The sequence below is a fragment of the Pygocentrus nattereri genome, chromosome 12 (genome assembly GCF_015220715.1).
Source record: "Pygocentrus nattereri isolate fPygNat1 chromosome 12, fPygNat1.pri, whole genome shotgun sequence".
Lineage (NCBI taxonomy): Eukaryota > Metazoa > Chordata > Actinopteri > Characiformes > Serrasalmidae > Pygocentrus > Pygocentrus nattereri.
Window position 1 is genome coordinate 33,577,633 of NC_051222.1, and position 24,268 is coordinate 33,601,900.

At 40.8% G+C, this 24,268-nt stretch overlaps 1 protein-coding gene across 1 annotated transcript in view; it reads right to left on the reverse strand.

The window, feature by feature from the left end:
* Positions 1-16,092, reverse strand: part of LOC108411295 (complement C3-like) — a 38,614-nt gene extending 22,522 nt beyond the window's left edge. Inside the window, exons 1-20 of the mRNA XM_037543520.1 lie at positions 15,977-16,092; positions 15,190-15,385; positions 13,555-13,723; positions 13,256-13,329; positions 12,624-12,712; positions 12,350-12,432; positions 12,187-12,274; positions 11,363-11,465; positions 11,106-11,226; positions 10,850-10,965; positions 7,963-8,109; positions 7,306-7,509; positions 6,527-6,718; positions 4,530-4,682; positions 4,292-4,421; positions 4,049-4,120; positions 3,669-3,863; positions 3,341-3,452; positions 358-449; positions 21-160 (exon numbers count right to left, since the gene is read on the reverse strand). Coding sequence (XP_037399417.1) covers positions 21-160; positions 358-449; positions 3,341-3,452; positions 3,669-3,863; positions 4,049-4,120; positions 4,292-4,421; positions 4,530-4,682; positions 6,527-6,718; positions 7,306-7,509; positions 7,963-8,109; positions 10,850-10,965; positions 11,106-11,226; positions 11,363-11,465; positions 12,187-12,274; positions 12,350-12,432; positions 12,624-12,712; positions 13,256-13,329; positions 13,555-13,723; positions 15,190-15,385; positions 15,977-16,050 — 2,550 coding nt within the window. The 5' untranslated portion in view covers positions 16,051-16,092. The remainder of the gene's footprint in view (positions 1-20; positions 161-357; positions 450-3,340; positions 3,453-3,668; positions 3,864-4,048; positions 4,121-4,291; positions 4,422-4,529; positions 4,683-6,526; positions 6,719-7,305; positions 7,510-7,962; positions 8,110-10,849; positions 10,966-11,105; positions 11,227-11,362; positions 11,466-12,186; positions 12,275-12,349; positions 12,433-12,623; positions 12,713-13,255; positions 13,330-13,554; positions 13,724-15,189; positions 15,386-15,976) is intronic.
* Between the last annotated feature and the right edge of the window lie 8,176 nt (positions 16,093-24,268).

A 24,268-nucleotide genomic window follows, 5' to 3' on the forward strand; every position in this document is an offset into this window, starting at 1 on the left:
AAAAAGCTTCAGAAATGTACCTTCTGGTTCTTATTGGAGAAGTTGTGCAGAACTGCCTTGATTTCTAATTGCTCATTGCGCACTGCTGAGTAGGGCAACTTCAGGTCCAAAAAGAAATCCTTTTTAACAACCATTTCATAAGGATCAGCCACACAGATACCTGGAGAGAGAAAAAGATTGAGAGAGGATTGTCATATTCTATAGTCAACAGCCACTGTAAATGTCATTCATGTTTGTCATGGCACATTAACCCTTGTAGGGGTTGTAAAATCTGAGTTAACATGATTACATTGTTTAACTTCTACAAGAGTTATTTTTTCGATCAAATCTGAGACCAGTGTGAGACTAGACACTGACCATGGGTCTGAGACAGGCTGATGGCTAGGATCTGCCAGGTAGTGATGGAGTCTTTCAGCTGAATATTGTCCATGTTGAGGGTTGTTATAGCACTGGAAGAAGTAAGAAAATCACCAGTTAAAATATTAATATAAGTCAGTCACTTTTTACATTGTCTAGCACTTACCATTCCCTGTTTTCAGTTACCCTTCCTGGATCGGGCCCTGTCATGGCGGAAGGGCTTGTGTGGTCTAGGGATCTTCAGAGCTAAGTCGTCGGGAGCAATGTGCTCCTGGTAGGGTCTCTCAGGGCGAACAGGTCTGGAGTGAAGACCCAGACTAACGCGATCCAAACTTCTCCATGCATATTGTGCACAAAAAATTGTGTACCCTGCCTGGGAAAGGGTCACCGGGACCTACCCCTGGAGCCAGGCCTGGGGGTAGTGTTCCACGGCGAGTGCCTGGTGGCTGGGCAGCCTACATAACCCGGCCAGGCTTACTCATGAGTCCCCGGCTGGTGACCATGCAGTTGGAGTTTGTCCCCGTGGACGAGAGGGTCACTTCAATGCGAATTAAAATTGCAGAGAGGAAAACTTTGACTGTTGTCTGTGCTTATGCACCAAACAACATGTCAGAATATTCGGCCTTCTTGGAGCGAGTGGGTGGGGTTCTGGAAAGGGTCCCGCCTACAGACTCCATAGTCCTACTGGGAGACTTCAAAGCTCACGTTGGCAATGACTGGGAGACCTGGAGAGGCGTGATTGGGAAGAACGGCCTGCCCGATCTAAACCCGAATGGTGAATTGTTATTGGACTTCTGTGCCAGGCATGGATTGTCCATAACGAACACCAAGTTCGAACACAAGGGTGTTCATAAGTGTACTTTCGTTTCATCTGACTTGGGACCATATGTTCTGGACACTAGGGTGAAGAGAGGTGCTGAGCTGTCAACTGATCACCATCTGGTGGTGAGTTGGATCAGATGGCAGGGAAGACTGATGGTCAGATCCGGTAGGCCCAAGCGAATAGTGAGGGTGTGCTGGGAACAACTGTTGGAGGCCCCTGTTCGGAATGATTTCAACTCCCACCTACGGGAGAGCTTTTCTCATGTCCCGGAGGAGGTAGGGGACATGGAGTCTGAATGGACCTTGTTCAAAACCTCCATTGTGGAAGATGCCAGTAGTTGCTGTGGCCAAAAGCTTGTGGGTGCCTGTTGGGGCGGTAACCCAAGAACCTCCTGGTGGACACCGGTGGTGAGGGAGGCCGTCAAGCTGAAAAAAGAGACCTTTAGGGACTAGTTGGCCCGAAGGACTCCCGATTCAGCAGATAGGTTAAAAAATTTCAGCAGATTCTGAAGATTCAGCAAAAATTCAGTAGACAGGCTAAAAAAGTGGCAGCTGCAATGGTGGCAGAAGCAAATTCCAGGGCATGGGAGGAGTTTGGTGAGGCCATGGAAAAAGACTTTCATTCGGCCTCAAAGAGGTTCTGGACAACTGTCCGGCAACTTAGGAGTGGTCGCGGTGACTGCGCCCAAGATGTATCTGGCAAGGGTGGAGAATGAGGATATTGTTGGTCGGTGGAAGCACCACTTTGAGGAACTTCTTAATCTGGGAGACGTGCCCCCCTCACGGGAGTCAGGGCCAGAGGCTCCTGGGGTGTCAAGTTCCATTTCCCTGGTGAAAGTCACTGAAGTAGTTGGTAAGCTCCTCAGTGGCAAGGCACCGGGGGTGGATGAGATTCATCCAGAAATGCTTAAGGCTCTGGATATTGTGGGGCTGTGATGGCTAACATGCCTCTGCAATATTGCATTGACCTCAGGAACAGTACCCTTGGACTGGCAGACTGGGGTGGGTGTCCCTATTTTTAAAAAAGAGGACCGGAGGGTGTGTACCAATTATTGGGGTATCACACTGCTCAGCCTCCCTGGGAAAGTCTATGCAAAGGTCCTGGAATGGAGCCTCCGACCAATAGTTGAACCTCAGATTGAGGAGGAACAATGTGGATTCCGGCCCTAAGTCAGACTCTTTCAGTGTTAGCGTTGGACTCCGCCACGGTTGTACCACTCCACTCTTGTTTGTGATATTCATGGACAGAGTGTCAGGGGGTAGCCGGGGTCAGGAGGGCATTATGTGTGGAGGCCGGAGGATGGCGTCTCTGCTATTTGCAGATGATGTTGTTCTTTTGGCAGAATCACATGGATGCCTCCAGTGCTCGCTGGAGTGGTTTGCAGCTGAGTGTGAAGCGGTTGGTATGCGGATCAGCACCTCCAAGTCCGAGTCCATGGTCTTGGCCCGGAAAAGGATGGCATGCCCACTCCAGGTAAGGGGAAAGGACCTGCCCCAGGTGGAGGAGTTTAAGTATCTTGGGGTCTTATTCACGAGTGATGGGAAGAGGGATCATGAGATTGGCCGTAGGCTGGGACAGGCGGCAACAGTAATGCGGTCACTGTACCGGACTGTAGAGGTGAAGAGGGCATTGAGCCAAAAGGCAAAGCTCTCTGTTTACCGGTTGATCTACATCCCAACCCACACCTATGATCATGAGCTTTGGGTAATGACCGAAAGCATTGTGAATACAAGTCAGGTGGCGGGCTACACGCTATGCGATAGAGTGAGGAGCTCGGTCATCCGGGAGGAGCTCAGAGTAGAGCCGCTACTCCTCCGCATTGAGAGGAGCCAGCTGAGGGGGTTCGGGCATCTGATCCGGATGCCCACTGGATGCCTCCCAATGGGGGTTTTGCAGGCACGGCCTACCGGGACAAGACCCCAGGGTCATCCTAAGACCCGCTGGAGGGATTATGTCTCCAAGTTGGCCTGGGAGCGGCTTGGGGTCCCCGGGAATGAGCTGGAGGAAGTTGCGGGGGACGGGATCATCGGGGATTCTCTGCTCTCCCTACTGCTACCGTGACCCTATCTGGACTAGCGGTCAACGATGATGGATGGATGGATGTTTTCAGTTAAAGACTAAGCACTATAGTCCGAAAAAAGGCACATATTTTGCATTTACCATTGGCCTCTTTGGCAGCCTGGCAGCACCCTGTCCTCCCACAGCCAGCTCTCAGGGAACTGCGTACGTGAGGTAATTTCATCTGCGCTTGTATAACCTTCTTCTTCTTCACCTGTGTGAGGAAAATGCAAATACCACTGTAACAAGCAGAGGAAGGAAAGGAGCTTGGCAAAATTTAAAAAACTTAGTGAGAATTCAGCTTATTCAGCTTTAGTTTAAGATTGACTGACTGATCTGAATGAAACATTTAGAGATAATTCATTTAACAGAGCTTCTTTGAAGATCTGACACAACTCAAATAATGATACAGAACAAAATGAGTTCATACTGCGAGCCAGTAGCATTTGCTCCTCTACATTCTTATCCTTGACTTTCTGGATCTCCTTGCAGCAGGTCAGGAAGGCTTGTATACATTCCTGACCATCAATGATGAATGTAGCTCTTCGTTCACATGTGTAGCCCAGCTTATTCGGCCTCAGTCCATCTGCACAACATTTCTTTTGATCACCTCTGTAATTTCCAACTGGACAAAAGGTAGAGAGATCAGTACTGGGATGGCAAGGGCAAAACTGTATAATAAGAATTCCATGAAGATCTACAGTTATCTGTAGAAGATCTGTGATAAAGGCATTTCATAAAATATTACTGCATTTTAAATTTTTTTTACATTAGTTTCTACAGTTGTACAATATTAGTCCAGATGCTTACTCAGTGTTTGGGTGACCTCGAAAATAGTTGCAGCTCTCCGTTTTCTCTTTGGTGAAGTGGGACAGTCAGTTGCTATACAGAAAAAAACATGTCCATTATTTTTTGTTTCACACTTGAAATTTCAGAAGAAATCATTGCTACCATTTTGGCAAACTAATTGAGAACCATTTAAAACTATGTTGTACATTGTAATTGGCATCTTTATCACATTACTTGTTGGAAAAAGCAAAATATCTACTGTACTTGTTCTAGAGCCGGTGCCTCCTGCTTTGTCAGACTCAAACAGCAGACCAGCATCATAGAAAACCCCCATACTGTCTTTACCACTGCCAGCTGTACAGCCAGTGTCTTCCTTCTCAATGATGTCCCAAATCTATTGTTGGAAAAAAATAAACAACTGTTTGGATAACTGGAGTACAAAACATGCCATAAACCTACAGATTGTCAAGGACAATTATCAGTTCTGCTGGTAACCACTTACCTTCTCCTGTGTGAGTCTGTTCTTGTTGAGGACAAAGACGCCCTTGTCCACAGCGACAAGACCAACTGTGGCAGCGGAATCTCCAGTAATTTTAAGACCAAACCGCTCCCCAGGTTCATATGATTTCTTGGGTTCTTTTACCTCCACTCGCAACTAGGGTGGAGAACAGATCAATGCGCTTAATTCTTCAGTCTGAAGATGACACATCCAGGTAAATGTTCCTTCTAGAACACAGCTTTCAGGGGTTCTAAGAAATTGCTGCGTAACACTACTTTGATAGTACTTGATGATATTTAGGTAGGGTGTCCATATAAAATTTTAATTTTAACTGGGTAAGTTACTGACATTCATGACTTTCAATTCCTTCTGATGTTTCAAACACACACACACACACACACACACACATTTTCTAAGCCACTTCATGTTTCAAACACTCCATTTAAAAAAAAAAAGTTTTGATTATTATAAAGAAGTTGTGGGAGAGTGTTTAAACTTACTCTATGTGCCATGTGGGCACTGCATTTCACTCAATGTCTTGTTCTCTTTATGTTTCTTTTTTGGTGAAACAACATAGGTGTGTATTTTTCAAATAGTGAACCTGTTAACATCTCTGTGACAAGGGATATTCAATAAATACATGTTTCACTCCAAAGCATCTTTCTTCTGAAAAACCTTTCATCTGAAAAACCTCACTGGGTATACTTTAAAATCTAACAATTGGCGAGTCAGCCAGGAGCTTAGTTCTACAGATTCCAGGTTCTTAAGAGCCATAAGTCAACTGCCTGACAATCCCTTACTGTATGAGAAAAGCACTTAGAAAAGAAAAAAAACACTTCTAGTCTGTCCAATACCCATATTGACATTTTTTAAAAACATGTTGTTGTAGAACTGCTAAACCAGGGGTACCCAAAGCAATTCATGGCCACATGCCCCACCACAAAACCTTCCAGGGCCCTCAAGAAGATTTGGCCTAACTGTGTAAAATATAAGAAAACATAATGTAATAATCAATGCGGACTACCACATTTAGCTTGACCGTATAATCATGGAATAAAATAAGTGCCAAATAATATACCTCACTCTGACTAACCTAATAAGATGGCTGATGTTGTTTGCCAGCTTCCAAGTGTTGGCTGTCAGGCTGAATAGTGAGCTCTGGCTCATCTTTAAGCCTATTCGTGTATTGGGTCTTGAGTGTTTAAATTGCTTTGGCAGTTGTCTTGGTGGGTAAAGGCTTACAAAAGAAGTGTCTTCAGATATGTCATGGTTATGTTTATACCTCACAAATGCAAAGAGGTTTGTAAAATTGGCCATACTGGTAGATTTAACCAACTGTATCCCATAAGAGCAACTTACTATCACTCTTTTTGAGCTGCTGGCTTACATGTCTTTGTGTGTGTTACCAGATAGTGATATTAAATTCAACAGTTTGTGGCCTTTTTCTCTGAGCTTCATACCTCTTTCACAGTAGGTATAATCAAATTCTTTTCCAACATTTCAGTCTTTGTAATAAAATGTGCAACACGGTAGGATGCCTGAACAGTTTTCCGTTCCTGAGCAAGCCATTTCAAGAGTATTTTTCTTGAGTATTTGACAATCTTTTAAGAATATTTTGTATTCTTTAAGTTTGTTGTCAAAAAGTTCTGTATCTAGTCTCCAAGTAACAACATAATTGCTCAGCTTTAAAAGCTTCATTTGACAAGACTTCTCAGCACACAACACAGAGAGGTAGCAGCTCGTATTCAGCTCCCGCACACGAAGCCTGGCTCCAGATACTCACTGCTGTATTTTCTTCCTTTCAATTTAGAATTCCTTTCTCAGTTTCCTCACTCTGGGACATGGGGCCAGCTCTTTTTTTCTATGATGGATAATACTGATACAATACGAGAATAGAGTTGTTTTCCAGAATTATTTGCCAAAATATTAAAAGAACCACATCTGTACAACTTGATAACTTTCCAGTCTGAGTTTTTGTGAGAATGCAGCAGGTGACCTACCGTTCCCATACATGTGTCCTTTACATCAACCCAGACCGAATCAGCCACGACCTCAGAAGATCCCACATGGTAATATGCGACCACACGGAAGGAAGGAAGCATGTCTTTGGTGACTGGAACAGACAGAGTGACTAGAGACTGTCCTTGTCTCTTGAACCTGTTTGCCTGGACAATCAGTCCCTTACTGAGGATCTAAGAGAAAAAGAGGCAGAAAAGGTTTGTGAAATGTCATATACAGTGGTGCTTAAAAGACTTTGAACCCTTTCTACATTTCTGCATAGTTGTGACGCAAAACTTTGTCTGATTTTCACCCAAGTCCCAATAGTAGGTGAAGAGAACCAAATTAAACAAATAGTTATTTATTCATTGAGGAAAATATACAGCATTACATATCTGTGAGTGGCAAAAGTATGTGAATCTTTAGGATTAGCAGACAATTTGAAAGTGACACTGCAAATGAATCTGCAGAATGAAAACTATGTCATCTGTAATAATGTAATAACTAATATTCATAGTGTTCTTAATTGTTAAATATTTGTCAAATCTCATGGTGGATATGAATGATGAAAAAATGATGACCGATAGATACAGCCTATTAATTATGATTCAATAAGTTTTCCAAAATACTTTAAAATATATATTATTTAAACTTAAACATATTAATGACAAGTGATTTTTTTTTGTTTTCATTTTGTAAATCCACTAACAAATCAGTAAAATAGTCATTTCTTGATCATTTTGTGCGTGCATGTATGTGTGTGTTCCGGAAGAGTACCAACCAGGTAAGTGAAATCTTGATTTCTGACACCATCGCTTCTGACGAAGTGCAGACTAACTTTCATATTATCACCAACTTTCAGTTCTTCAACATCAATGCCAATGTGAAGGTAATTGCTGGAGCCTCCTTTAGTAGTGTAGACTAGGGCGGTCATTTGCTTCTCATCCTGTCTGTTGTTTGGTATGCCTGGGTCATTGGTTTTCACCTGGGAGACACAAAAACATAATTGGTTTTGGACATTGTGCTTTGTCCACTTCATGCATCTGTTGTGCAGTATTCTGTTTTCCAATAAAGAAGGTTAATAACTTTTTAATGTAATAATATTAGTCACATAATGACTTATACAATTGAATATAGAACTTGAATCTCCCACACCAAATTAAAAGGTATGTAATGTCTATGTTTTATCATATACTTTTACTCTAAGACAAAATCTAAACTCGGTCTGCAACAATAATCAACTTTATTGATTATGTTGCTAATGAAAAAAATCTTGGCAATGAATCAGGTTATCACTCTATTTTGTGTATTGTGTTAAAGGTTTCTATTTCTATGGGCTTCCAAAGATGAACTGGAATTTGTCCCCATCCTTCACTGATTTAGAAAAAAAAATTTAAGGTTCCCATATTCTTAACGTAACGTTTCCAGCAAGACTTACCTTAATTTCTAGAGTCTTGGCTCCTGCATGAGTGTTGACTGTAACCTTTGCCATGCCATTGACCTTGGTCCGACTCTGCCCACCTCCAGGGCTGACCACAACATCAACATTTTCAGCAGGTGTCTGGTCTGGATTCGTCACATAAACCTACTCAGATCACAAACCCTGATTAGATTCATGGTTCAAATGAAAAATTATTCAATTTAAGTAATCTCTGGATAAAAAAGGAAAACATTATTTCACTATAGATGGAATGCAAGTATTTGCATTAACAGGAGTCAGTCCCCAATAAACACTGGTGAGAATGTTTTTCCTAATTTCAGCAGAAGGGAATGTAGCAAATACTGTGGCTGAGACGCTGCTTCAGGCTGAGTGTTTACTTATCTTATCAACAACCCAAAAGTTAAGAGCTTTTGGAGTTAAAGAGTGTAAATCTGTCGTCTTAACACTCCCAACCCCAAACTCAGTCAAATTTACGGCTGAATGAAGGACCAGAACCCCTCTCTCTTGATCCAGGGGGCAATGCAACACCTCTCTGGAATTTGGTCACATGGTGCTCCAAAGTCCTGTGGACAACTTTTTCTTTAAGTAATAGAAAGCACATTTCTAAGGTATATATCCTCTCTAAACTGTAACCACTCATCAGAGCTCTTTTTCATGAAACGATACCAAGAATGAAACAGATACGACAATCCAGACCAAAAGTCAAACTTTCTGAATTCCCTCAGCGTCTCGAGCATGGACCCATAGCACCCCCAAGGGGTGAAAACGAGAATTACCCTATCACCACCGTAAGGACTGTTTCTCACAAAGGACCCCAGGAAAACTCATTTATATGTATGCTTGGCAATCAACCTTGTCTAATTTGCAAGTGATGAGGCTTATATTTGTGTACTCAGTTACTTAAAATGTCTATTCTTTTTCCTTTTGCTACACACTAGCGATGTGTAGGATAACCTTTCAACAAGTTACTGAAGTAACTGTCGTCGCTTGACACTTGTTCGACTACTAAGCCTAGGTATTATTTATGGTTGGTAAAATAAGACAAATTTAACGGTTTGTTGAAGGAAAATAAAAGAATCAAACAAACTAAAAATGCGAGAAGACTCTTCGGATTTCAGAAGTGCAGGTCATACTAAGGAAGCTTGTTTTAAGGCACTTGTTCCAATATGCTAGGCCATATTGTACTTTATTTATGTTTTATCCTGCATAATACAATATATTTTAATTTTGGGAATCTTTAATTTACATCATAACCATTTAAAGTAGTGACCTTAGAACACTAAGTACACACCTAAGTTTTTTCACTTGTTTTATTTAGCATTCTATTTTGTTTCTTGTATCTTGTTTACTTGATTTTGTTCTTCTGAAATAATGGTTTTACTGTGTTGAAATTCCCTGCAATGAAAAGACTCCCAAAGGATTACCTATAGGGGTCTTTCTGTCTTTACCATCGTTGTTTTCAGGTAATGTGGGTAAAGCTACATATTGACACATGAATGTTCTGTTCATCTGTTGTGGATTTGGGAACTTAATTGAATAATGTGAAACTGCTTTTTCTAATTGAATTAAAAGTTTTGAGACCTAGAGGGAACATAGAAGGGAGTTTCCCTGGGAAGGCACTTAAAAGTGAAAGCATTACCAATCAGAATTGACAACTAAGAATAGCTAATTACCCCTTAGGCGAGAGAACCAATCAACACCTTGGCTCCTCTCCCAAAGGGAAGGGCCAAAACCAGAGAGCACGCAAGTTCCAGAGTTTGAGCTCGCATTCCAGAGAAGAAAACATCTGTGCCAACTCCGGTTAGAAAGTTTAGAATTCTTAGATCAGATCTGAACAATGTCTTTTTGTTTGTACATTTAAGTTTAACCCAACCTTAGAGAAGAAAGTGAAGATTCTTTACATGGCCAAGTGAGGAAGTTTCTGCTCTGACAAAGATGGGTAGTCATCTTAGGTTAGCAGTTTTGAAGTTTGACTGCACCCACCACCACCGCCTGTTAGTCAAAGAAGCCTCAGGGTCCCAAGACCTGGAATCTTCTTCAAGCCACACCTCAATCTGCAGGCAGATTTACCACGAAGGACTGCCAAGCTGCAAGCTCTATCCTCAAGCAGCCCCAAGAAAGAACCCAGAGACCCTTAATCTCATCCAGAGCCACATTGAGCCGATTCATAACGGAAAGACTGCCCAGGCTCCAAGCTCGATCCTCGAGTAGCAAAAGCTGGTCAGTGACTGTGGCGTATTGCCCGTACCATGACTCCACCAAGCCTCCATGACCAGTGAAGGAAATTCAGTACGTGAGCTCCAGCCAGATCCAAAATGACAGATCCTGGAGGACTCAAAATCTGCCTCTTTGACTCAAAAGTAAGGCTGGCTATGTTTAATTTGTGCAGTCAAGGGTCAACACTATTTCATTCAATAAGCATTCTCTTTTAGATGTATTAGTTCAGGTAAGTTTCCATACTGACCCTTTTACCCTTTTGTGAGTCACTTTCCCCAGGTACGCCCTTGTACAACCACAAATTTGCTACAATTTGTAACTATACACCTTTGCAGAAGAGCCCTATGTGTTATATATTTGTTTTTGTGATAAAGTGGCTGGTAAGTGGAAGTACAATGTGAGGATTCTAAAAAGTGGCCAAAGTCTGGATATAGAAGGTAAATGTTTCTAAAAAATGGAGAGTACGAGGACGTAGAAGGTAGGTATTTCAATTAAGAAAGGGGAATTTGAGTGGAAGTAGAAGGTAGATGTTCTAATAACATGGGTGGCAAATGGAAGTAGTAGGTTGACGTTTCTAGTAAAGTGGCTTTTGAGTGGAAATACAGGATGAGGGTGTGTCTAATGTTTCTAATAAAGTAGATATGTGGGTGTATATATGTGTTCATACCATAACATCAAAGGGCATTCCAGGTTTGAAGAATTTAGGAGTTCTTTTGAAGTAGATGGTATACGGTGATGTTACAATGTAAATGCCCCTCCTCTGAGCTTCCACCATTTCACTACCTGAAACACAAACATTTATATTTGGGCATAACAGCTATATTGGCCTAATTTGTTCAATAAGGCTAAGATTTGCAATATTAATTAAATTTGACAGGTGCTATTTTGCCGGATACAATGAGTGGATGCCTATGGACTCTTACCAGTTTCTGTTAAAACACTGACAGAAATATACAAAGAGTTTCCAATCAGCTGTTTGATGTCTGGAAAAGTCTTCTGGATCATCTCTTTAGTCAGTGTTGCACGTCCTGCTCCATCCCTGATCTACATAATAAATATAAAATTTACTTTAAAAAGGTTGTATGAAAGAAAGGGCATTCAGCAAGGTGAGGAAACGAAGGCACTCAAATTTGTTAAAAGTGGATTTGTGATGTATCTTCTGATGATATTAAGAGCTTACGTTCTCTCTTCTTAAAGAGGCTGGCAGGCTGGTCCTGCTGTCACCTTGCATCACACCAAACACCACAAATGCACTTCCTTCCACTTTGTTCCCGAACAGATACCTTCACAAAGTTCACACTGGTTACATTATATCCTCATGTTGTCCCCTAGTCATGGATAGTCATTATCTATTCCACTATTCTGTGACTGAAATGACCGAAATGTTCCTCAAGCTACCATATTTTTTTTCAGTTTAGTATTTTTAGGTCACTTTATTAGGTACACCTTGCTAGTAAAAGGTTGGACCCCTTTTGTCTTCAGAACTGCCTTAATTCTTCGTGGCAGTCTTTCAACAAGGTGTTGGAAACATTCCTCAGAGATTTTGGTTGGTTATTTGAGTTCCTATTGCCTTTCTATCATCTGGAACCAGTCTGCCCATTCTCCTCTGACCTCTCACATCAACAAGGCATTTTCCTCCACACAACTGACCGCTCACTGGATATTTCCTCTTTTTCGGACCGTTCTCTGTAAACCCTAGAGATGGTTGTGCGTGAAAATCCCAGTAGATCAGCAGTTTCTGAAATACTCAGACCAGCCCGTCTGGCACCAACAACCACGCCACGTTCAAAGTCCCTTAAATCCCCTTTCTTCCCCATTCTGATGCTCGGTCTGCACTTCAGCAAGTTGTCTTGACCACCTCTACATGCCTAAATGCACTGAGTTGCAGCCATTGATTGGCTGATTAGCTATTTGTGTTAACAAGCAACTGAATTGTACCTAATAAAGTGGCCAGTGAGTGTACTTCTACAAAAGGTTTTATGTTGTAAGTCTTATTCCTCTTACTTGGCAGTGATGTCCACTTGAAGGCGATCATCATCAATGTAGAAGAAAGACTTTGATGGATTTACGGTGACCTCAAAGGTTGGCAGGACTGCAAAACGAGACGTAAGTCAGTACATGTGTGGAGACACAGCAGGTTTTTGTTGTCTGAATATATGAATCTCACCATATTCTTTCACTTCAAACTCTGCAGTGAAGTTCTTCTGAGGGGCGTACTTGTATCGTGCTGCTACAGTCCATATCCCAGGACTTGAGAGAATAACAAGTAACATTTCAAGTTGGAACATGCAAAAAATGCCATTTGTGGGATCATACAGACAAATTAGTCAACCAGACATGATGTCTATATCAAGACCCACAGATATGTAAAAAAATGCCAATGCTGTTGTAATCAGTATAGCGTACATCCTATTAAAATGTGTTAAGTTCAGTGGACTAACCTGGCAATTTCAGGGATTTCATACTTCATAGTCAGAGTCCCTTGTTTAGAGAGGAATGTTTCTCTAACAAGTACGATGCCTTGTTGATTCTTGAAAAGTAAAGTTAGAATTATTATTAATGAAATATGACAAGCAAATGCTCAAAAAACCTAAACCCCTTTTCAGGGTGTTTTTACACTTGTCCTGAATAGTTAAGTATGCAATCAGGACCAGCAGCCTTCAGGCACACTACTGACCACACCATTGTACACTTAAAGCCAACCCTAGATGCCGTTCACGACAATAACGTTTCTGGACCACTCCCTTGATTGCCCTGTAGGTGGTACTATATTCTTTAATATCCTGAAATTTACACCATTTCCACCCAATATGGTCAATTGGCCACGACATGTTCTATATATAATATATATTATATATATATATTAAGATATAATCTTAAAGAACATTGTAAGCAGGGTTTATCATTATACTAGTTTTTTGATGTAGACATTTTACATTACTTGAGGGTAAAAAACGCTTCTTACACTTGCAAATCTTTTTATCAAATATGAAATCGTCTATGGCATCACTCAAAGAACACTTGGTGATTTTTTTTTATTTTTATTTTTGAGAGTTGCAATGCGACCACTTACTATGATTTCAACTGAGATTTCATTCTGGTCAAGCGGCTGCAGATCAGGAGTAACTGAGAAGACTCTGCATCGAACTGGAGAGGATGGAATGGGTTGATTTAAACACAAAAATAGGCCATAATCATATAACTTATGATTTTTACCAGCCAAGACTGAATAGAATTATATTCACTCTTTGGCTGATTCCATTTTACAATGCATGTTCAGTATTGGTGCAATATGTTTTCATTTGAATCAGTGCATTTTAAAGTTTGGCCACACTGGGGCGCCATTTCATTGGTGAGTTCAGAGTGTTGTACCTGTACTGCTGGGTGTGTAGATGCTCTTGTCTGTCTGGATGAATATGTAGCCTGACTGGAAGGAGACCAAGACCTCCTTCTCCAGCACTCCAGAAGGAAAGTGGGCCTGCAGGTATACGTACTGCTTGCCTAGGGGGCCACTGTTGAAGACCTCCTTGTTTTCAGGAATCTGAAACAGAATAAATATCTGCTTATTTGTGGGATACAATCGTTTTAAGACCTATTTGTGACAAGTCAAATGTGCACATTTTATCTTATGCCAAACATAGTGGTTTGCGTGTTTTATGTTGTACTTGAAGAATGAGGCCAATATAGCTCAGAAGAATGGAAGCTTATATGCTGCCATCAGATTAGCCTCATACAGAGCTGATCCTGATCTCACTGGGGCAATAAGCAAAATTCTGCTAGGGTTCCTCCTACCTGCCCCTTGCACCATGTAAACCACTGTGTAAACTGCATCGGCTCTGGCCTCATGCAAACTTGGTTGGCAAGTCATTTGTAATAGAGTTGATTATGTGGTTTCTGACTGTTATCTAAATATTTACCCATTAGTCCATGCATGATGTTAATAGTCTTACTTGTTATCAATGCTTTAGACCCAATGTGTCAAAGACAAATAGGCCTGTGAAACGATTTTGATTTTCTATTATTATTAGCATGTTTCAACCTGAGCCGCACTACAGTCCCCAGCATGCACCGCAACACAGAGTGTGTTTTGACCCCCTAACCCAATAACAATCAGTGGTTACACAAAAAGAAAACATGCCTGGTTTCTAGCTCACGAAAATAGGCAGTTTTAGAAAATCTACCTAAATTTTAAAAAATAAATAAAACAACAACAAACTTAATTTATTTATAATTATTTTTGAATACGTATTCATTTTGCAGTTATAGTTTTGGTATATTCTGAATAAACATTACAATTCGAGTCAGGGTAAAATGTTAAGTAAAAATGAAATTGAAGCACAGCTGGTCCACCAATTTGTCGAGATTTTTTAATACGACCCATTTAGTGGTTGAGCTTGACACCCCTGCTTTAGATCATATTTAGAAACAACTGTATGTCATCTAGTGTCAGAAACCACATAAACAGGTTTACCAGAGATCCAAGATCCAAGAGTGAGATGATTTTATTTTTAATGTAAGTCAATGGAACCAGACTTTTTTCCAAGTCATTTTGGGCTATTTGTTTTAGTTCATTCGTCATGATATTTACATACAGTATAAAGGGGCGGCAGGCATTTTCAAATCATGTCAACAACTGAAAAATGTCAAAAATGGAGATGCAAGGTTTTTAACCTGCTTTATTCTAGTAGCTTCAGTACAAAAACCTATGTAGAAAACTTTCATTAGTCAGTCATTAGTAGCAAATGTTGTTGACTTCAATAATGAATAATCTCTCAGTTCACAATGTATTGATAACACAGTGTCAATTTCCATCTCGCTGAATCTGGACTTCTGCACAGGATTTGGAATACTGTGAATTCATGTGATCCTCATCACTGGAAGGAAGAGTGGATGTTTGTAAAGCAGATCAGGGTTCAGTTTTGGATCTGTTTATTTCCCCACTACAAAATAACTGGAGACTAAAAATTAATACCATACGTTTTTGGCCTGCAGTCAAACAGCACTGACCTTTATGGCTGTAAGTGCCTGGTAGTTGCTTGCAGCACTGAGGACCACCGATTCAGATGCCAGCTCTCTGTTTTTCTGTGGATGATTCTTCACGACGATCCTCACATTTAGCGGTCCCCCAGCGTAATCCTGAGCCTCCACGAACACGTTCTCTGGGCTGCCCACCCTCAGTATGTTCGGGGCGGACAGAATGTTGCTGGCAAATATAAAGTTTTTTTAATTGTAATTAATTTTATATGTTCTTATGTCGACCTGTCCAGGGTGTATCCTGCCTTCCGCCTGAGGACTGCTGGAATAGGCTCCAGCCCCCCCATCCCCCTCCCCCCCCGGCGACCCTGACGGAGAGGCGGCTTAGAAAATGGATGGATGGATGGATGTTCTTATGTGTATTAATAATGACTTTTCTGTATAAAAGTAATTAAGCATTTACAAATGACAACTTTACTCAAAAGCTCCATAGGAACCCATTTATTTTGAGTTCACTCTCCAACGTCTAGAAAACCCAGAAGACATTATTGTGTTTCAGTCCTGCTCACTGAACTTCTCTGGTTACACCACTGATTGGGGTCTTACCAGCCTGTGTTGTCCTATTCAGCAGGATGTCAAACATAAACTGATCCCAGATCAGCAGTTTAACTCTTATTGTGTACTATGGTACTTAGTGCTATCGTTGAAAACGGTCCATTTGAATCATCATAATCATAATATCTTCTTGTTATTCAGTCTTTTTGGTCGCTGCTTTTACTTTTTCTACTTTATAGTGACAAAGTGTGTGTGATATACTCACAGTGGTTGACACAGTGTGAGCAGTGGTGAAGACAGAAGAGCAGCAGTGATCCACAGCAGGTCCACCTGCCCCATCCTGCCGGTCTGATCCTGCCAGTGTCTGAATAAATGCTTGTTACTGAGCAGAACTACAGCTTTAGTACAACAGATCTCACACACCCCTCTCTTCTGAGGGTCCGCCTACAGAACAGCACATCCCCCACCTCCCTACCTCCACCTCTTCCCATCACTGTGGTTACGAAACTGCACCGAGGCAGTTCCTTAATTTACAAACTGAAAATATGTTGATAAATAAGTAAATAAATTGGGTTGTCTTAAATGATGTCAAGTTCATTCTGACTCCTGGAGACCATATGGACAGTGTTTCTCCAGAAAATATTCTGTTTGGGTTTTTAAGCTTCTGAATGGTTTGTTTGTGGTTCCTCTCATGGTCTCCATCCACGTTGTTGCTGGTCATCCTCTTGGTCTTTTACCTTCAACTGTTCCAAACATGATGGACTTTCCAGTAAACTGTTTCTTCTCATAATGTCCAAAATAAGAGCTTTAGTTTGGTTTATCTGGGCTTTGAGTGAGAGACGAGGCTTGATTTGTTCAACAACCTATTCGTTTTTCTTTGCCATCCCAATTGCTCTCAAAAGTCCTCACCAACAACAAAAGCATCATTTATTTGTCCTGTTTTGCTTATATGCTGTCACTTTGCTGTCACTACTATGAAGAACCACAGACGAGACTGCAGCCTGGACAATTCTGATTTTTATTTATAGAAAAAAAAAGTTTTTGCTCAAGCTTCTCCATTATTACTCTGCTGAGAGTCAATCCGTGTTGTATTCCTCACGTGCGGGAACCTTTGCTATTGACAACTGATCCATACAAAAGCTGTCTACCATCAGTGGTAAAGGTAGCAGTCTTCTGGTCATCTGGTGTTTTATTAATTACTGAATTACTGAAAAGTTCTTTCTGTTCTTTCTGTTTTCTTTGTAACTCGTTTTCTAATAAATAAATATTTTATCGGAAACTTATGAAAAGTTTTGCTGTTTGTTTTAAACCACAGCAATTATGATTAACCTGCATTATCCTAGTAGCTTCAGTACAAAAACCTATGTAAAAAACTTTTATTAGTCAGTCATTAGTAGCAAATGTTGATGACTTCAATAATTAATAATCTCTCAGTTCACATTTGTATTGATAACACAGTGTCAATTTCCATCTCACAATATTTGGAATACTGTATTTCCATGTGAACCTCATCACTGGAAGGTAGAGATGTTTGTAAAGCAGATCAGGGTTCAGTTTGGGATCTGTTCAATTCCACACTACAAAATAACTGGAGACTAAAAATTAATACCATACGTTTTTTGGCCTGCAGTCAAACAGCACTGACCTTTATGGCTACAAGTGCCTGGTAGTTGTTTGCAACGCTGAGGACCACCGATTCAGATGCCAGCTCTCTGTTTCTCTGTGGATGATTCTTCACGACGATCCTCACAGGGAGATCTCCTCCAGCGTAATCCTGAGCCTCCACTTCTCTGGGCTGCCCACCCTCAGCAAGTTTTTTCATTGTAATTAATTCTATATGTTCTTATGTACATCAATAATGACTTTTCTGTATAAAGGTAATTAAGCATTTACAAATTATTACTAATGCACTGCTGGAAAGTTCTTTCTAATGTTTTTTCTTTGTAACTTGTTTTCCAATAGATAAATATTATGAATATTATAAATATAAACTTTCATTAGTCAGTCATTAATAGCAAATGTTGTTGACTTCAGTAATTAGTGATCTCTCCCTTCACAATGCATTGATGAAAAAGCAATTACATTGGCTTCAGTTAGATTTAAGAACTGATCTTTGCTGTAGATAAAGCTGGATGACAGTGTTTTACTGCAGTGATAGGATTTTCTAAGGGTTGAAAAATGATTGAGGTAACGTGGGTGTTCTATGATTTTTTGATAAACTTTCAATGTTGTTTCAGTTGTTGTATAATTCAGCGTGTAAACATGATTAAACATTAACATTAGAATGTTGATTTAATACAATTATTGCTTTAATCTTGGTTTAACATTGATTCAGTGATTGAATGCTCTCTGGGTAAGTATGTAAAATACACATGATTAGTATTATTTATAACAGCTAACTGGATCAATGACTACATCTCTTTTGAGAGACATAAAATACTGACCAATTACTAACTTTCATACATGAATATATTTATAATCAGAGTGGAGGGGACTGACAGTGGCAAGGCCTGAGAGTTCAGGTAGGATCTGAGAACTGAGGGGCCTGAGAGTGGTGATGTCTGGTAGTTGAGGGGCCTGAGAACTGAGGGGCCTGAGAGTGGTGATGTCTGGTAGTTGAGGGGCCTGAGAACTGAGGGACCTGAGAGAGGTGATGTCTGGTAGTTGAGGGGCCTGAGAACTGAGGGGCCTGAGAGTGGTGATGTCTGGTAGTTGAGGAGCCTGAGAACTGAGGGGCCTGAGAGTGGTGATGTCTGGTAGTTGAGGAGCCTGAGAACTGAGGGGCCTGAGAGTGGTGATGTCTGGTACTTGAGGAGCCTGAGAACTGAGGGGCCTGAGATTCGTGGGGCCTGAGAACTGAGGGGCCTGAGAGTGGTGATGTCTGGTAGTTGAGGAGCCTGAGAACTGAGGGGCCTGAGAACTGAGGGGCCTGAGAGTGGTGATGTCTGGTAGTTGAGGAGCCTGAGACCTGAGGGGCCTGAGAGTGGTGATGTCTGGTAGTTGAGGGGCCTGAGAACTGAGGGCCTGAGAGTGGTGATGTCTGGTAGTTGAGGAGCCTGAGAACTGAGGGGCCTGAGAGTGGTGATGTCTGGTACTTGAGGGGCCTGAGAACTGAGGGGCCTGAGATTCGTGGGGCCTGAGAACTGAGGGGCCTGAGAGTGGTGATGTCTGGTAGTTGAGGAGCCTGAGAACTGAGGGGCCTGAGAACTGAGGGGCCTGAGAGTGGTGATGTCTGGTAGTTGAGGAGCCTGAGACCTGAGGGGCCTGAGAGTGGTGATGTCTGGTAGTTGAGGGGCCTGAGAACTGAGGGCCTGAGAGTGGTGATGTCTGGTAGTTGAGGAGCCTGAGAACTGAGGGGCCTGAGAGTGGTGATGTCTGGTAGTTGAGGAGCCTGAGAACTGAGGGGCCTGAGAGTGGTGATGTCTGGTAGTTGAGGAGCCTGAGAACTGAGGGGCCTGTGAGTGGTGATGTCTGGTAGTTGAGGGGCCTGAGAACTGAGGGGCCTGAGAGTGGAGTTTTTATTACTGTGCTTGTAAGACTGATATATATAAATGAGTTCTATTCTGTTTGGCTGCCCTGTATCATGAGCTAAACTGCTGTGGACTGAATTGGCAGATATATGTAAATGCATTGCTTTTGTGACATCACAAAACAAATGAACTGGTTTTGCATCGTAGTTTACATATATGGACGGTATGGACCGGAGAGTATGGGCACATTTTGGAATTGTCCGTGTTTAAATAGTACAGGCATTTTTCGTATTAGGAGATATAAACGTTTGAACACTTATACACTGTAGTGTTCACTGTGGATCTAGAGTATGCATTCACAATAGGACAGTAAGCAGTTGCCACATGATAAAAACAGAAGCTGAAACTGCAGATTCATGTCATGTCTAACTGCCACTTGCAAAGCTTTCAGAAGATAAGATTATTTGATAAAATGAGCCCTGCTGAATGCAATGTTTCAATGTTTTTAAGAAGTTTAATGTTTAATGATACTATGCAGTACCGGTCCAGGGTGTATCCCGCCCGATGACAACTGGGATAGGCTCCAGCACCCGCTCCCCCCTCCGCCCATCACCCCCACACGACCGTGAGAGAAGTGGAAAATATGCGTGTGTGTGTGTGTGATATTATGCAGTTTTTTTTAATTTTACACTTTTTTTTTATTTTTCCAACTTACACAATGGGGGTATAAACTGGGTGGGGACTCACAGTGTGTTTGTACACTGGTTGTTACTTGGGTCCTGGTGGACTGTTCAGGAAAGAATTGTTATTATTATTATTATTATTATTCATTTTATTTAAATTTATTAATTTAATTTATTTATTTAAATTTATTTAATTTCATTTTTTAAATAATTACAATTTTTAATTGTGTACATAATGTCCAAACAGAGGCCAAACAGTAAAAACATTACAGTACTCTAAATGGGATCTGTCACAAATGCGTGCACAAATTCTACGTCTGCATTCTTCACTCACAGATGACTGCTGGTAAGCAATATTACACAGATGAAAAATGCTATCTTACCTATAGAATTGATATGAATATCATTTGCAGAATTAAACAGATATTATCAAGCCGAAATCTACAAAAATGCAGATGCAAAGTTTTTGCATGTCACCAAAGATATGTGATTTTAAAAGCATTTAAGGTTTTATATTTTTGTACTGCATTAAAACGAGTCAGATGCTTACAGGTTAAATCACTCATTAAGTGAGTTTACATGCACTTAATAATCCAATAACTGCAGAAAATCAGATTTGTCATTAATCCAATCAGCGTGTTTACATGCATTTACCTTGGGTTATCAGACAATGGGAAAAATCTGGGTCTGCATGAGTCAGACAGTAATCAGATTGAATCAGCCTATAAACTCACAGAAGACATACAAGTAACGTAAAACTCAAACTTCATCTTACTGCTTTTTTATTTTTAATTTAGTGCTAATTCACCTGAAAATATGAACAAACAGAAATCTGATTATGATCGGATTATTGGGTGCATGTAAACATGCTCACTAAGGACAATGCAATCATGTACTTAGTAAACGGGCAAGAGTTAAAACCAGAACAAAAGGATTAGCAAACTAGATAAAAAAAAAGAAATAAAATAACAGCAACAAAACTCTGAAGGGAAGAACCAATGAACAGTCAGATGAGTCAAATGTACAAAAGAAGTCAAAACAATAAGAGAATAACAGGAGAGAGAAAAAAACACAGCTTTCAAGAAGTGTGGGCAATACTTTGCAAAGTGAGTGTTATAACTGCCTTTACACTACCACCACCATGTTTCCACCATGGGAACGCAGCGTTAGCTTTACGCCGGATGTAACAGGACCTTTGACTCATCAATCCAAAGAATATTATCCCAAAAGTCTGTGGGGGTCATCTAGATGTTTTTGGCAAATGCAAGACATACCTCTGTTCTTTTTGGTCAGCAATGGTTTGTAACTCTAAGCCTTGTAACTCTTTGGATGCCATTTTTTGTCCAGTGCCTTTCTTATTATAGAGCTGTGTACGTTAACTTGAGGCCTGCAGTTCATCTGGGTTCTTTTGTGGCTTCCTGGAGGAGTATTTCGTGCGCTCTTGGTGAAATGCGTTCTCAATAGGACTGGAAGCAGCAGCAACATCGGAAAACAGAAGCTGAAACTGCACACTCATGACGTGCAACTGCCTCTTGCAAAACCTTTAGAAGGTTATCTGATAAACCACGAGTCACGGTGAATGTGATGTTTTATAAAGTTGTCTCATGTCTTGTCTCACTCTGACTTCAGGGTAAATGAAAAGGCATTCCCACCCACATTTGTACTACCGTTGTACTATTAAATTGATCACTTTGGAAGTTTTGTTAATACAGCAACATTACATATTAAACATTAGTTTGTTAGCGCATTTCACAATGACAATGATCACAAAGCAGCATTGCAGAAAAACTGGGTCTGAGCCCCAAATGGATGTGGCCAATATACTGAGCTCCTTTCTTATTATTGTCTTTTTCTTATTTAATTCAAACTGTTCCTTATAGTTACTGACCGGTAGTTTTCTTCATGTAATTACTCTGTTAATGTGGTTCATAAACATTTTGCTTAACTTTAGCAGAGCTCAGTACGACTGAATTTTATAAATGAGAATTGCTTTGATTTATCAGTTTACTTAGGCTTTGTAGGAACGTCAGTGTTTGTAAAGAAGCCACCTTTTGCGGTCCTAATAAAAGATTTTTAGTGGGTACTTTTAAAAAAAATTCTCCATCCATCCATCCATCCATCCTCTAAGCCGCTTCTCCCTCAGGGTCACGCGGGGGGGTTTGGGGTGCTGGAGCCTATCCCAGCGGTCATCGGGCAGAAGGCAGGATACACCCTGGACAGGCAGCCAGTCCATCACAGGGCAGACAGACAGACACAGACAGTCACTCACACCCAGGGGCAATTTAGCACGTCCAGTTGGCCTGACTGCATGTCTTTGGACTGTGGGAGGAAACCGGAGAACCCGGAGGAAACCCACGCAGACACGAGGAAAACCCCGGTCACCCGGCCGGGGAATCGAACCCAGGCCCTCCTCACTACCCACTGTGCCACCGTGCCCCCCCCCCCCCCCCCCCCCAGATAAATAAATATGTGTTTGAAATAGCATACTATTTTATGCCGCATACTGGACCAGTACATATAGTGTACTGCATACTGCTCTTCATCAGCAGTATACCGAACAGTGTCCAGTATGTGACACCTGCCAACATCAGTGACTGAGCCAATCAGACCCATCTTAAGACCTGCCCTATTTACGTCCGAGTGTACACCACACAACTTTTAAAGTGGAGAGCATCACATACTTTATGCCAGTTTGTCATAGACTTTCTTGTGTTTTACATCATGAGCAGTAAAGCACAAGGCAAATGTGGAGTATAGCACACAATGGGTTTCAGCTAAGAATAAGAGCTCAAACTCACAGAGGGCTAAAGATTCACACTACAGATCATATGTGCCATCAGTCGCTTCTGATCAAAATCTTGACCTGAAATAGATTGTGACAATCTGTCGCAAGGGGGCAGAACATTGTGTAGTGTAGGCCCACCTTAAGCAATGTCTCCAATTTTCTATTTTCACTGCCAAAAGTTTGCAGTCTCCTATTCCATAGTTTCTTTCTGGCAGCATGCAGCAGGAATTCTAGTCCATTGGTACAGAACTGTGCTAACACCAGTTTCTGAGGCGTCCACCTCGACCAACTTAGTTTCAGTTTCCCTTAGTTGAGACAACAATCAGCTAGTGTAATAAACGGTCCCAGCAAGTAGGTATATCAGGTCAGTATATAGACCTTGGGATGTTGTTTGTTTTGTGTTTTGTTTTATATGAAAAATGTTGACCAAAATGTCTTATTTTGGGAGAAAGAAAGAAAGAAAGAAAGAAAGAAAGACAGAAAAGATGGATGAACAAATGAAATGTATGTTTGTGTTGTAATCAAGACCCTATCAGTTCAAATATGGACTATTTTATTATCTTTAAGGCTTAACATTTATAAACAGGCAGTTTCACCAACATGTTTTCATGTGTCATAAAGCTTTATTATATATTGACTACAATAGTAGAATAGTAAACAATTTGGTAACACTTTCTATGAATGTCACATTTGTAAGCATCTATAAACACATGCATAACAAGTTGTAATACATGCAAGGTATCATAAACATGGCTATAAATATTTAGAAAATGCATTACATGTTATAGCCATGCTTATGCATTATGAATTTTTAACATAATGCATTATATAATTTGTTCATAACAAATTATAAGAGCTCATAAGCTGTATTTTTCTGCTCTAAGTAATGTGAAGCGTACTGTAAGAGGGAGGCTTCAAGTTGAAGTATTTACTGAAGGATTTACTGAAACACTAAAACACAATAAAGCTCCTTACAGGCTTCAAATGTCAGAGTTTAAACTAGAGCTGCCCTCAGTGTTTCACCCAATGTGGGAAAGTCAATGTTCACCACTGTTAATGTGCACCACCGTTAGCCTGGTACTAACTTTACACTGCATATCCAATATTATACTGTTTGTAGCATCTGAATATTCATGATGCAGCCCTAACAGGACCAGAGGTGACAAATAAAATACTAGAAATCTCAGGGTGTAAATAAACTTTTCTTGTCTGTATTTGTCTTTACGCTCTCCAAGCTGGGACTGACTTGTTTGGCACTGAGAATATAACATGTTATTAACACTACTTATAATGCATTATATTAACGATTCTTAATGCATAATAAAGATAGCTATAATGTGGAATTCAGTGTAATTATTTTTTATAAATAGCATTAAAACATGCTATGAATGTGTTTATAGATGCTTACACATGTAACATTCATCGAAAGTGCTACCAACATTTTTTTTATTTTCTTGGCTTTTTGGGAGGAGGCCTGGGAGTTGTTGTGCCAGGGGCCCAAAATGTAGTGCTACACCCCTGCCACCATCATGTCAGCGTCACAGTAGTGCTGAGAATGACCCACCATCCAAATACTACCTGTTCTGTTGTGGTCCTGACCATCGTTGATTGGGATAAAA